General features: G+C 41.7%; 1 protein-coding gene across 2 annotated transcripts in view; it reads right to left on the minus strand.

Moving 5' to 3' along the window:
• Nucleotides 1-1,918: 1,918 nt before the first annotated feature.
• fbxo43 (F-box protein 43) overlaps nt 1,919-13,378 on the minus strand; it is a 12,812-nt gene continuing 1,352 nt past the window's right edge. Inside the window, exons 2-5 of one of the 2 annotated variants that reach the window (XM_016250569.1) lie at nt 11,091-12,166; nt 7,975-8,077; nt 5,558-5,728; nt 1,919-2,333 (exon numbers count right to left, since the gene is read on the minus strand). In XM_016250569.1, coding sequence (XP_016106055.1) covers nt 2,085-2,333; nt 5,558-5,728; nt 7,975-8,077; nt 11,091-12,124 — 1,557 coding nt within the window. In that variant the 5' untranslated portion in view covers nt 12,125-12,166 and the 3' untranslated portion in view covers nt 1,919-2,084. The remainder of the gene's footprint in view (nt 2,334-5,557; nt 5,729-7,974; nt 8,078-11,090; nt 12,167-13,378) is intronic. The other variant, XM_016250568.1, reaches the window with a different exon arrangement.

Raw genomic sequence — 13,378 nt, forward strand, 5'->3', positions numbered from 1 at the left:
GTCTCTCACGCGTCTGTCTCTCACATCTCTCTCATGCGTCTGTCTCTCACATCTCTCTCATGCGTCTGTCTCTCACATGTCTCTCATGCGTCCGTCTCTCTCGTCTGTCTCTCACATCTCTCTCATGCGTCTCTCTCACATCTCTCTCACGCGTCTGTCTCTCATGTGTCTGTCTCACGCGTCTGTCTCTCACATCTCTCTCATGCGTCTGTCTCTCATGTGTCCGTCTGTCTCTCTCGTCTGTCTCTCAGGTCCGTGTCTCTCTCGTCTGTCTCTCAGGTCCGTGTCTCATGTGTCCGTCTCTCACGTCCGTCTCTCATGTGTCGGTCTCTCTCGTCTGTGTCTTATGTGTCCGTCTCTCACGTCTGTCTCTCATGTGTCGGTCTCTCTCGTCTGTCTCTCATGCGTCCGTCTCTCTCGTCTGTCTCTCATGCGTCCGTCTCTCACGTCTGTCTCTCATGCGTCTGTCTCTCATGTGTCTGTCTCTCATGTGTCTGTCTCACGCGTCTGTCTCTCACATCTCTCTCATGCGTCTGTCTCTCATGTGTCCGTCTGTCTCTCTCGTCTGTCTCTCAGGTCCGCGTCTCTCTCGTCTGTCTCTCAGGTCCGTGTCTCATGTGTCCGTCTCTCACGTCTGTCTCTCATGTGTCCGTCTCTCATGTGTCGGTCTCTCTCGTCTGTGTCTTATGTGTCCGTGTCTCTGGTCCGTGTCTCTCTCTCGTCTGTGTCTCATGTGTCTGTCTCTCTCTCGTCTGTGTCTCATGTGTCTGTGTCTGTCTCTCTGGTCCGTGTCTGTCTGTCTCATCTGTGTCTTGTGTCTGTCTCTCATGTCTCAGGTGGACGGGGCTTGTGAGCGTCTCTCTGAACTGCAGTCAGTTTAATATATATTAACCTACTAAAAAAATAACTTCGTAAAAATTACAGTAAGGTCTTATTTGTTAAGATTAATGCTTGTACTACCAATAAGCAGTATTTTTTTTACAGCGTTTATTTCCTTACGTCAACGCTACTAAGTATTGTTCATAACTCACGTTTGCTCATAATAAAGTAGCATTACCAATAAAATGTCACGTTTTATAAAAATGTTTAAAACCATATATAATGTTAATCCATGACACTGTGTTAATATGCCTCTTATTTTAACGTGTTAACAATAGTTTAAGACATCATAGATCAAATTATTTAAATTTAATTGCTAATGTTTCCGTAACCATAAATGTAGCTAAAAGCATCTGCTGGCTGCGTAAATGTAAACAGACAAAAACTGATTTTCCTTCAAGCTAGTTCAGTGACGTCATGTCCTTCTTTGTTTGAGAAGCACTTAAATAGAGCAAATGGCATATGAAAGAAAATATATATAAAAGTGTCGAATAAATGATTAAACTAATCTATTTAGATTTTAATCAACCTCAAGATCCTCGCTGAAAACTGAGCCGATAAACACAGGGTTAATATAGAAAAAAATCATTCCTTGAAATAAAATAATTATAATTAATAAACATTTTCTTACTCTTTGTATTTTTATATCAATACGGTACAAAATTATCTTATTTAAATCAATGTGATTAAGAAGTTAGGTGAAAAGTAATCTAAAAGTAGTTCGATTATGTTACCTAAAACGTGATGGATTACGTTACTAATTACAATTTCGGTCTTGTAGTTTGTAATCCGTTACTGATTCCAAACTACAAGTAATCTACCAGATCCTCACACTAGTAACAACACGCGTCCCGACTGGAGACCCGAGCTAAGTATAAAATAATGGTGTTTTCCATCGAGTACCAGTGCATTTAAATGCATGTAAAAATGAATGTATGAAAAGATCTACATAGAGACAGTCCAGGGATCCCTCTCGTGAACGCTTCAGCTCATTCCTCATCAATAGATGACAGCGTGCACTTAGATTTATAGGTAAAAAAGGGCTTTATTTAAAACGATGTATAAAAACAAGCATGTAAAGAGCAATATGTACAAACGTGCAGATACACAGGACCGAGATGATTGCTGTACACAAGTGCAAAACTCATGAGAAGTTCATAATCACACACACACACACACACACACACACACACACACACACACACTTAGAGGCGCCGCACGTTGCGTTTGCTCTGTGCGCTCCCCGGCAGCACGTCTCTCTTGCTCCGGCGTCTGGCAGACAGGTGTGCGCAGTCTCTGGAGCCGTGGAGCGCGCAGGAGCACGCCGTGCAGAAGCGGAAGCTGCAGTCGCTCCAGCTGCACTGACCCTCGCCGCGCAGAGCGTGACAGCGCGCCGGACGCTCACAGCGCGGACACGGCTTCAGATACTCGTCGCTCAACAGAGTCTCGGCCACCTGAGCCACAGACGGAGCGCTTAGACACACACCACAACCACGCTCTAGATTACAGCTTCTGCAGGCGTCCGAGGGACAGTTCAGCTAGAAATTAATATTCTGTCATTAATGACTCCCCCTCATGTCGTCCCAAACCCGTACGGGTGAGTCATTAATGACAGAATATTAATTTCTAGCTGAACTAACTCTAAGACTTCAAGGCTGATGACACGCGGGGTAACTTTGGGCGATGTTCCCATCAGCAGCTGAGACCCCGGGGCCCGCGACCGATCTAAAGTACTCCGATTAGGGCCGGGCAATAAACCGAGAACGATTTATAACGTAGACATGAAATGCATTAAAGGAGTAATGGAATATAATTACAGTACTTTAGTGATTAAGCTATAGCACGTGTGCATTTAGCCTATACTAGATGTTTTAGACTACGGTTTTTCATACAGATACCTGAAAACCATAGTGTTATATTTTTACCGTGGTATTGAGGTGTGCTATTTACGGTTTATCATTATTTAAATGTATGCTGCTATGGAAGACTAATGATTAATTATATATTTTTTTAAAAACTCCACAAATTTCACCATATAAAAATGAGGTTGCTACAGTTTTACTACAAATGTGCATGTCTAAGAGAGACAATAAGTAATTATTAATATTATCATCAGGAAGCACAAACCGGTTTCTTGATTTGAAACAATAGCACATGCAGGAACTAAGAAATTCATTTTTCTATTAAGATATTTATTAAGGAAAATCAATGGTCTGGTTTCTACAAACTTTCACTTTGGAGCAAAAATCTGAACCCAAACCCAAAGAAAATAAAGATTTGACATTTGTTGTGATGATTATCTATATCGTAAATTATCATGATCGTTTTTTTGGGCCATATCGCCAGCCCTAATTAAGATTTTTAAAGAACTTTGTTCCCACTCTCAATGGGAAAGTATCCCGTGTATCATCAGCCTAAAGTGCAAGGAATAAAGTGCAAGGGAACACAATAAGTGTACATTAAATGTGAAAGTCTACAGCAGTGTTTCTCAACCTTTCTTCAGTCGCGGCACACTTTGGAAATTTTAACAAACTTGTGGCACCCTACAAAATTAATTTTGTCACAATATTTGAATTTCTAACTTCGATGTGATCATTTGAAAAGTATAGATATTCGGTGCAGCTGGGAAGAACTGCAGGATATAACGTCTTACAGATATTTGTAATATTATGAAAACATTGTCCATCAATGGAGGCGATCAGTAGGCTAATTTCTAACGAAGAGACCAATTTATATGACAGATTTAATGTAGGCTTTTATACATATGTAGACATTTAATTACCATTATAACTAGCTCTCTCACACATTTTTGCTCACTCAGTGTTTTACAGCGGGGTCACTGTGGTGCAGTAGCACGAGATAGCTTGATTTCAAACTTTGAATTTAATAAAAAATGACAAGCAAGCAGTCAGTAATACAATAAGAACTAATAAAGAAATTAATAATGATAGCACAAATAAAAAATAACGACAGGCCTTTGAATTAAATAAATTGTTTTTTAGTTTTTCAGGTAGGTCTAACAGTAGGGTTAAGATATATTTTTTAACATAAGCAATTTAAAAATATTAAAAAAGGATTTTTTACACGGCACCCCGGTTGGGAAACACTGCTCTAGAGAGCGGACAATGAGGTGTTTTAGCAACACTTACAAGATCTTTTAAATTCAGTTTACAAAAAATAGCTTGACTATAATATGGAAATAACTTTTACTGTACTTTGATCACACTGCAAAAAAACAAGCATCTTCCTCAGTATTGTGTCCTGTTCTCCAGCGCACATGTCTACAGCTTCTTAAATCAAGATACACTGAAAGTAAAACCACATAAGGCTCGTTTTCTGAGAAACGGATCAAAATAAAGAGAGTTAGTGACCAAAACAAGAACAAATATCTGCAATGGGCGCAGAAATATCGAATCAATTCAAAGAGAAAACATGTTTTAATTTCCCCATTGACAGATATTTGTTCTTGTTTTAAGCGTTGCATTCAATTTCATCCGTTACCTTTATTTAGCAATTCAAGTAAATGCATCTTAAATGGGACATCGGATGCAAAATTCACTTTTACATGAAATGCGTGCTGGCAGTGTGTACACAACCACCCTACAATGAAGAAATCCCCACGAATCAACCGCACGTCTCAGATCAAGCCCCTCCCACGACTGTAGACGCACAGAGCGGGTTTCGGCAGGGCAAAAGGGAGTTGTTTTACACTAATACTGAGACATTTTAACCAACGTATGTTGTAGACTTTTCATGAAGAACCTAAAGAACGATACCAACTTGTGGAAGATGGGCATCCGATGTCCGCTTTAAGGCGATTGGAAAACAAGCCGAAAATACAGTGCAAGACGTTTATTTTTTTGCAGTGCATGCAACATTTAATTCTATAACCATATGAATTTAAGACTTTCTGATCTGGGGCCAGTTGCATAAACTTATCCTCTATGTTAAGACAGTGTCTTAAGAACTAGTCTGTAATCAGTCTTATTTTTGGGATTCAACTTAGACTAATGTACACTTCTATGCAGTGTCGGCGAAAGTTACTTTTAAAAGTAATGCACTACAATAAGGGCGGTGCAAATAATCGAATGCGATCGTCATGCGCATCTCGTCAGTAAAGCTGGATCTGTGATTAGTAGTCAATCTCCAGCACTACATCACTTATATTACTACACAGAGCTGTAGTTCACTGACGAGCTACGCAATATCGCGTTCATTATCGTGCGATTAAATCGTCTGAACGCGGTTTTGCGTAGCTCGTCAGTGAACTACGGCTCTGTGGTATAAGTGATGTAGTGCTGGAGATTTACTACTAATCACAGAACCGGCTTTACTGACGAGATGTGCATGACAACAGCATTCGATTATTTGCACCGCCCTAATTACAATATTGCGTTACTCCCTAAAAAGCAATGCATTAATTTACTAGTTACTTGAAAAAAGTAATCCGATTATGTAACTCGCGTTACTTGTAATGCATTACTCCCAACACTGCTTATATGTAGCATATTTTTAAAATGATGAGCAGTCTTAAAGAAGAAAATTAGCTGACTAACTTAATTTTTAAGACTAGTCTTAACCTTTTATGCAACCGGCCCCTGATTTAAGACTTTCATGCCTGAATTTGTGAAGTGTGAATTGGCTTTAAGAGCAGCAGAAGCCCTGTATCATCAGTCACCTGCAGGAACTGCATGCGTTTGGAGCTGCATCGCCGGCCGCTGCTCTGGGTCGGAGTGCAAGGCGTGTGTGTGTGGGGCGTTCGTGCCTGAGCCTGTACGCTGCCCAGAACGGATCGGCACGCCAGCGCTGACCTGGTGTCCGCATCCGGAGCATGAGCCGGTCTGCCACCCTACAGACAAACACACAGTCAGAGAGCAGCTCCGGCTAGTCACTGCAGACTCTAATGCATGCGTGGGATTGCAATAGAACAACCGTCTATATTTGCCCAAATGAGCAGTATCCACCAGTGCACACTGAAATACTGCACCCAGGGGTTTTCCTGCATAGAGAATTATGAAGCAGCGCAAATTGTGCCGCCTCTGGTTGCCGACAAAACTCAGGCCGGCTTCCATTAGAGCAGGGGTCCTCAACCCTGTTCCTGCAGAGCTCAGCTCCAAACCCCATCAAGCACACCTGAACCAACTGATCAGGATCTGAAGGAGCACTTGATAATTACAGACAGCTGTGTTTGATCAGGGTTGGAGCGGAGCTCTGCAGGACGCTAGATCTCCAGGAACAGGGTTGAGCACCCCTGCATTAGAGCTTTTAGTTTAGATTTGGAAAAATACTATTTTTATACAAGTTTACTTGATATTTCTTCACACAGAATCATCATGTCTATTCACATTCCACTGATTTACGCGATCTGATGAGCATTAACTCATATTACACGATCATATCTCTGTATGAATGATGCTCTGTTTCGTTTAACACACGCACACACACACACACGCACACACACGCACACACACTCGCACACACTCGCACACACGGTGATTTGAGCATGTCATCTCACTAAATGAGGACATAAACACACGGACAACATCTCCAGAACAGCTCTGAGAGTCACTTCATGAGTATTTTACCGTTTCATTCGAGTAAAGCTAGCATCGTATCTCACACACACAGAGATGTAAAGGCATTCACGGCAACCCGTCAAAATAAAAGTTCGGTTTAACTTGAAGACATTGCAGCAGAAATATATTACTATTGTTCAGCAGACTGTACGTAATACCACAACTACTAAAATTATTAAACCTTTATTTTTAAAGAAATGATCAAACAACATTTCTTCCATGTTTTAATTTGAATAATAAATTAGCTTAGTATAAAAAAAAAACTACAAATAACATTAAATGACCAAAATTCACATCGCAATCGTAAGCCATTACGAACACTCGACGCTGGGTTGAAGTGAGATTTGAGTGAACGCTTGCTATTAATTTCATAAAAAGTCTTAGTTTGATGCTAATGTTAGCTGTAATGCACCCGTTACCCTGCTGCGATTGCGTTTCATGATGCATTCTATCAGAAGATTTCACGCAAGGTTGTAAGAAAACGTTTTGTTTTCTATAATAATAAATTAGCTTAGTATAAAAAAAAAACTACAAATAACATTAAATGACCAAAATCCACATCGCAATCGTAAGCCATTACGAACACTCGACGCTGGGTTGAAGTGAGATTTGAGTGAACGCTTGCTATTAATTTCATAAAAAGTCTTAGTTTGATGCTAATGTTAGCTGTAATGCACCCGTTACCCTGCTGCGATTGCGTTTCATGATGCATTCTATCAGAAGATTTCACGCAAGGTTGTAAGAAAACGTTTTGTTTTCTAGAAAGACACTTTATGTGGATAAACGTATGTTGGATCAAAGCGATGTGGACCAGGAGACTATAAGCAGTGGATAACGATTTTCAATTTCATGACGTGTTTAACAACTTTAAGTTATGTTTATGTTCACTTATACTACAAAAGGGCTTTTAGCTGGTATGTTGTATTTAATTTAATGTTCAGCAGATTTGTTTTTGTAAAACGTAACTTTATAATTGTCACTGGCATCCCATAATGACTATACATTACCAGTGCAATAACAACTGGAAATCTCAATCATGACTCATTATTTAATCAGACTTAAAATGCAAAATTACCTAAACTTAAAACGCAACTTAAAGGGATAGTTCACAGAAAAGAGAAAATTATTTACTCACCCTCATGTCGTTCCAAACCTGTATGCATTTCTTTTTATCTGCAAAACACATAAAGTGATCATTTGAAGAATGTTGCTCATTTTGGTTCCCATTGACTTCCATTGTATTGTTTGTGCATGCAGTGAAAGTCAATGAGAACCGAAACGGGTTTCCAGCATTCTTCAAAATATGTTCCACCACAGAGAGAAAGTCAGATTTGGAACGACAAGTTTTCATTTTCTGGTGGACTATTCCTTTAAAACGCTAAATTACCGCATCTGCTTCCAAGATGATAACTGGACTCCACTAACACGCAACATGAGGTCATGTGACGACGCAACATTGCACGGTTTGAAACGTTTACCTCTGCAAACGAGTGCAGCTAATTACAGTTAGACGCGTCACCTCCAGTGTGATCTTGAGCTCTCTGATGTGGCTTCTTCTCCTGTGAGCAGCTTTCTTATCTTCTGAGATGACGTCGTTCCAGTCATCGGACACCTGGCCAAACCTGTGGTCAATCACAGTTTAAAGGGGTCATGACATGAGAAATCTAATTTGCCTTGAGGTCTTAGCATTAAAACATCCTGCAGGTTTCATAGCTTAAAACGGCCTCCTCGTTATAAACAAAGCATTTATTTAATCAAGCTCTGAAGACGGCTCGTTTGGGATCCGAGGGGCAAGGTGACGTCAGCTAGGCAGTCGTTTGCATAAACACGCCTCCAGAGCAAGATATTGACCAATAGTCTTCTTCTCAGCATAGGCCCCGCCCACTGGCGCTCACGGCTAACACTTGACCACGCCGAATACGAGTGTCACGTCAAAATCACTGCACTATCTCGTCTACACTGGGGCTGCGTTCCACTCCACTTTTAGACTCGTGAACTTCCTATGGACAGACCCTTGACCCCTTGATTTTGTCCGAGGGAGCGAGTCTGCTTCATATGCACACTTCAGGCGAATTCATAAGGGGAACAACGTAAACAATAAACCAACTCCATAGCGGATTCTAAGTGATCAAGGGCTTAGACGTTCCAGTTTAGCCCATTACAAGGGTTTCTCCAGTAGTGTGCACTCATGCAACGTAATCAATGACGCACATCCGAGTAAACGAGATGGAGGGATGTTTGCGAGTGAAGGGCATAAAAACAATGGACTGGAACGCAGCCTCTATACAGTAAACCGATAGGAGTCTGTCGTCAGGACAAACGCAGTGAAAGATTGTTCGCTTTGACACAAGTTTGGTTTAAACAGCTCGTTCACGTCTTTGTACAGATATCAGAAGGATCCCAGCGTAAGGAACAAGTGGATAGTTTATTTTAACAGCGTCTCGGATCGTGTCGGAGGATTTTGTTTTGTAATCGAGGCACAGTGTCATGGAGAGTCACAAAGAATCATTTGTTGAAAGATGAAGCGGAACTAGATCTGCATCACAAACCATAAGTAAATTATTTAATCACTTTATTAACATTATAAGTACTAAGGTTGTGCCGATAGTATCGAGGATAGTCAGAGATATCGCCTGTGGCTGATGCCTTTAACGATAGCAAGACAATTATCATCATCATTATTATTAGGCTAGTAATACTATCCAATTAATATTAGTGCTTATTTGTTGCATTATATTCCTTTTTCTGCATTTTTACAGTATTGCGCATTATCTCATTTTATTTCTATAGCACAAATTAATTCAACCATTGTTGCCCAATATGCCGTACAAAAGAGAATTTTTTCATAAATGTACAAAGACACAAAGAACATAAAACTCAACACCCAGAGAGATTAAAAGCCAGAGTTAATAGATACGTTTTTAACAATGATTTAAAACGAGAGGTAGTCGTAGCTGATCTAATATTCACAGGTAACAAATTCCACCGTTTCGGGGCAGCAACTGAGAAGCAGCGATCACCTTAAGCTTTCATCTAGATCTGGGAATTGTTAAAAGTTGCTGATCAGAAGACCTCGAGGACCTAGCAGAAGTGTCAAGAAGGCATCAAGATACGCTGGATTTAAAAACAAACAAAAAAGGCCATGACTTAACAACATTGTTAAATTGCTTATCAAATTTGAGTTCTCCGTCAAACCATACACCTAAAGTTTTCACAACCGCTTTGTTGTACACAGCCAGGGGACCCAAGTTTACGTTTACAGACTAGAGGCCAAATTTTCAGTTTGTCCAAATACAATAATCTGTTTTATGATCGTTAAATTTGAGAAAATTGAAAGCCATCCAGCTTTTTACATCCCTTAAGCAGCTCAAAAGTGGAGTTAGAGCGTTCTTGTCATTATGAAAACGTCGGTGTAACAATGAAACGAAACACCATGTTTTCTAAAAATGGATCCTAAAGGAAGCATATACACAGAAAACAGAAGGGGAGCCAGAATGTACCCTTGAGGAACTCCACAGTTAAGTGCAGCCGAAGTCGACAGACATTCACCAAATTTAACTGCAAAACTTCCGTTCGTTGAATAGACCTTAAACCACTGAAGGGCCATCCCTCGGACTCCAGCGTGGTGTTCCAATCGAGAGATCAAAATCTTGTGATCCACGGTATCGAAAGCCGCACTAAGGACTAATAACACTCAAATAGCCGAAGCTCCCGAGTCAAGAGTTACTAAAATATTACGAACCTTTAAAAGTGCAGATTCAGTGCAGTGCCCTAAAACCTTTTTTCCTAAAGATTTTGTAATTGAATAAAAACGACCTTCTCTAAGACTTTAGAGAGAAAAGGCAGTTTCGAGATAGCTCTGTAGAATCCAAGCTGGGGCTGTGCAAATAATCGAATGCGATTATCATGAGCATCTCGTCAGTAAAGCAGTAGTAAATCTCCAGCACGTGCTTTCAGACGGAGCAGCATTTACTACACGGAGCCGTGGTTCACGGAGAAGCTACGCAAAACCGCGTTCATAATCGCAGACGATATAATCGCACGATAATGAAATCGAAGAAATCGTTCTGTGATTATGAAAGCTGTTTGCGTAGCTTCTCCGTGAACTACGGCTCCGTGTAGTAAATGCTGCTCCGTCTGAAAGCACGTGTAAATACACATTTAATTACATGTTTTTAGACCAAACTCACTTCATAACGTCAGTCGAGTGTTTGAAATAAATCCTTCTGTGAGATGATGTGGCTTCTGACACGGAATAAGGCACACAACATCTTTCATAGTATTCTAAGCAGTGATAAAGGCTATGTCGATTAGCATTGCATTATTATATACTTTATTACAATGAAAATGTTAAGACGATGAACTCAGAAAAATCATATATTGTCGTAGCCGTGCGTTTATTAGTCACGCTGAATCAATGAAAGCAGTTAAATCTTCTGTTTATTCAGCTAGCGCTATAGGGTTTGCCTGGGTTTCTTCTGCGGGGTGTATTTGGAGTTTCTCTGGCCTTCAGATGGAGATTTACTAGAACCGTACTTCACTGACAAGCTTTCGCCTAATTCGCGATTGTGATTTCATTCCGATTAATCGTGATGCCCTAACCAAAGCTATTAATATTTGACCTGCATCACGTACCTGTAGAGGTCAGCTGCAGACAGGAGACTCAAGATAACCGCTAGCACGTGTCTCAGGTTTCTCATCCTCAGCTCTGCAACGACGTCCACCTTGTCTAGGCCCATTTTGCGTCCGATGAGTCCCGAGAGCGGCAGGCTGGTTCCGACGGGCCCGTCTCGGAGCAGCTCCTCTAAACTGGTCTGCTGATGGCTAATGGTGTAAACGAGCTGCAGCGCCGGAGTCAGAGACAGCTCCTGCATCATCAGCGTGGCGGCGCTCAGCGGCGTTCTGTCCAAAAACACCTCGTCTTTACTGGCGCGAGGCTCCGTCCGCTGGCTCTTGGGCCCGTCCTCTGACTGCGAGCCTCCCTCTCGGAGCGTGGACAGTCTGCGCTGTCTCTCCAGCCGCGAGCGTCTCTTGTCTTTCCCGCTCGAGCTCGCCGGCAGCACCAGCTCCTGGAAGGAGCCGTCGTGGTCCACCGAGGAGTCGTGCGATTTATCCAGACCCAGAGAGCTGAAGCCGCTGTCCTCGGAGGCGGGCGTGAGCGAGGACATGTCTGCTCTCGCGGGCGACCGGAAGGCCTTTGCAGTCAGCGGCGTGAAGTCGTCGGTTTGCGGCGAGCTGGGAAGACCGGCTATGATGCTTTCGTCCAGATCCGGTTCAGCGAGGGCCTGGTTCTGAAACGGCATCGGGCTCATACGAACGCCGCTCCTGCCGGTCTCCAGCGTGGACGTGACGGCCTGGGAGAACAGGAGGCGGCGCTTCCGACAGGAGAACACAAAGTCATCTGCTTTTAAAGTGCTGTAAGACAAAGGCCCGGTCGGGCTGACGTCTGGAGAGCCGAAGCTCTCGCCGGCCAGGCGGTCTCTGGAGATGTCTCCAGGCGTAGCTTCAGACGAGGACCGAGACACGAGCAGGCGCCGGCGGAGCGAGGCATCCTTCCTCATCAACTTCGGAGTCTCGCACCAGGCTAACGATACGGCAGCTTCCCGCTTTGGCTCGTTAATTGAGCCCGTGGAGCCGCAGGTCCGATGTTTCCCAGACTTCACCTCCATTATCGTCAGCAAACGCTCAATAGACCCAGGAGTGCTGCCAAACTAGACAATCAAGTTCACTTTATTTATAAAGCATAAATGTTGTACCTAAGTGCTGTACAATTTTTTTTACATTATTAAGCAATATAAAAAGCAAAAACTAACTCATCAGATGAAGATAAAACATGCAGATAAATCATAAACCACCCCTATTCTCAGGCAACACCATAGGCTACAGAAAATAAACGAGAGACCCTGAACGAAAGGTTAATCGGTGCTGGCATAGTCACTTTACTGGGCTCCCGGTCCACCGGCGCATAACCGTTTCCAGAATTCCGTCATTAGCATTTTTACGTCTTTTCAAGTCACTTTGTATAGCGCTTTACAGCAGCTTGTTTACTGTTATAATTAGTAGTAAATCACATTATCTACCAAAGCTTATTTTTCTGTTGCGGAAAAAAGTAATTGTGAATTTATATCTCAGAATTGCGAGAGAAAAAAAAAAGAACGTCAAGCTTGTTCTCGATACCAAATAAAAAAAATAAAAAGGTAATTTTGAGATAGTTGACATTCTGACTTTTTGTCTCGCAATTATGAGTTTATATCTTAAAGTTAAGGCTTTTCTTCTCAGAATTACACACTTATATTTTCAGAATTCACAATTTGTATTGATTTGACTCAGTGCCTCTTTAAGAATAGCTTTGGATAAAAGCCTCTGCAAATTGACTAAATGTAAATGAATAAAGTGCTAGGCCTATATAAATAAAGGTGACTTGACTAGAATTCCTCATTTAAATCTCAAATTTATATTTCATATATAAACATTGTTGGAAATAATGTGTCTCAATGTAATGCCCCGCGCATATGTCAGTAATATAGAGGTGTAAGGTAATATTAGAGGTTTAGTTAGCGTTATATATTCGGTTAATCAGACATAATGAACGCGATTACAGCTTGTGCTGCAACGACTGCAATATAAGGATAATTAACAGTAAATTAAAGATACCAGTGTGGAAGGTTTCTGTCAGAAAGGTCTAAAAAGCCTCAATGTTGTGGCTTTGGACTCCTCCACCGTTCAGACCGCTAATTAGGAGATTGTTTGGTTAATTAGCTTTATATTTGTGATGGCAACAGGAGTCGGTTATTGTTGCTATGGTGACGCGCTCAGCTGCAGATTCAAACTTCGCGCCGATTTAAATGCGCTTGTCCAACAGAGCTCGTGCAGTGCAGACCCCCCCCACACACACACACACACACTCTCTCACACACACACAC

This window comes from Sinocyclocheilus grahami, unplaced genomic scaffold (genome assembly GCF_001515645.1).
Source record: "Sinocyclocheilus grahami isolate Dianchi unplaced genomic scaffold, SAMN03320097.WGS_v1.1 scaffold996.1, whole genome shotgun sequence".
NCBI classification, from domain to species: Eukaryota; Metazoa; Chordata; class Actinopteri; order Cypriniformes; family Cyprinidae; genus Sinocyclocheilus; species Sinocyclocheilus grahami.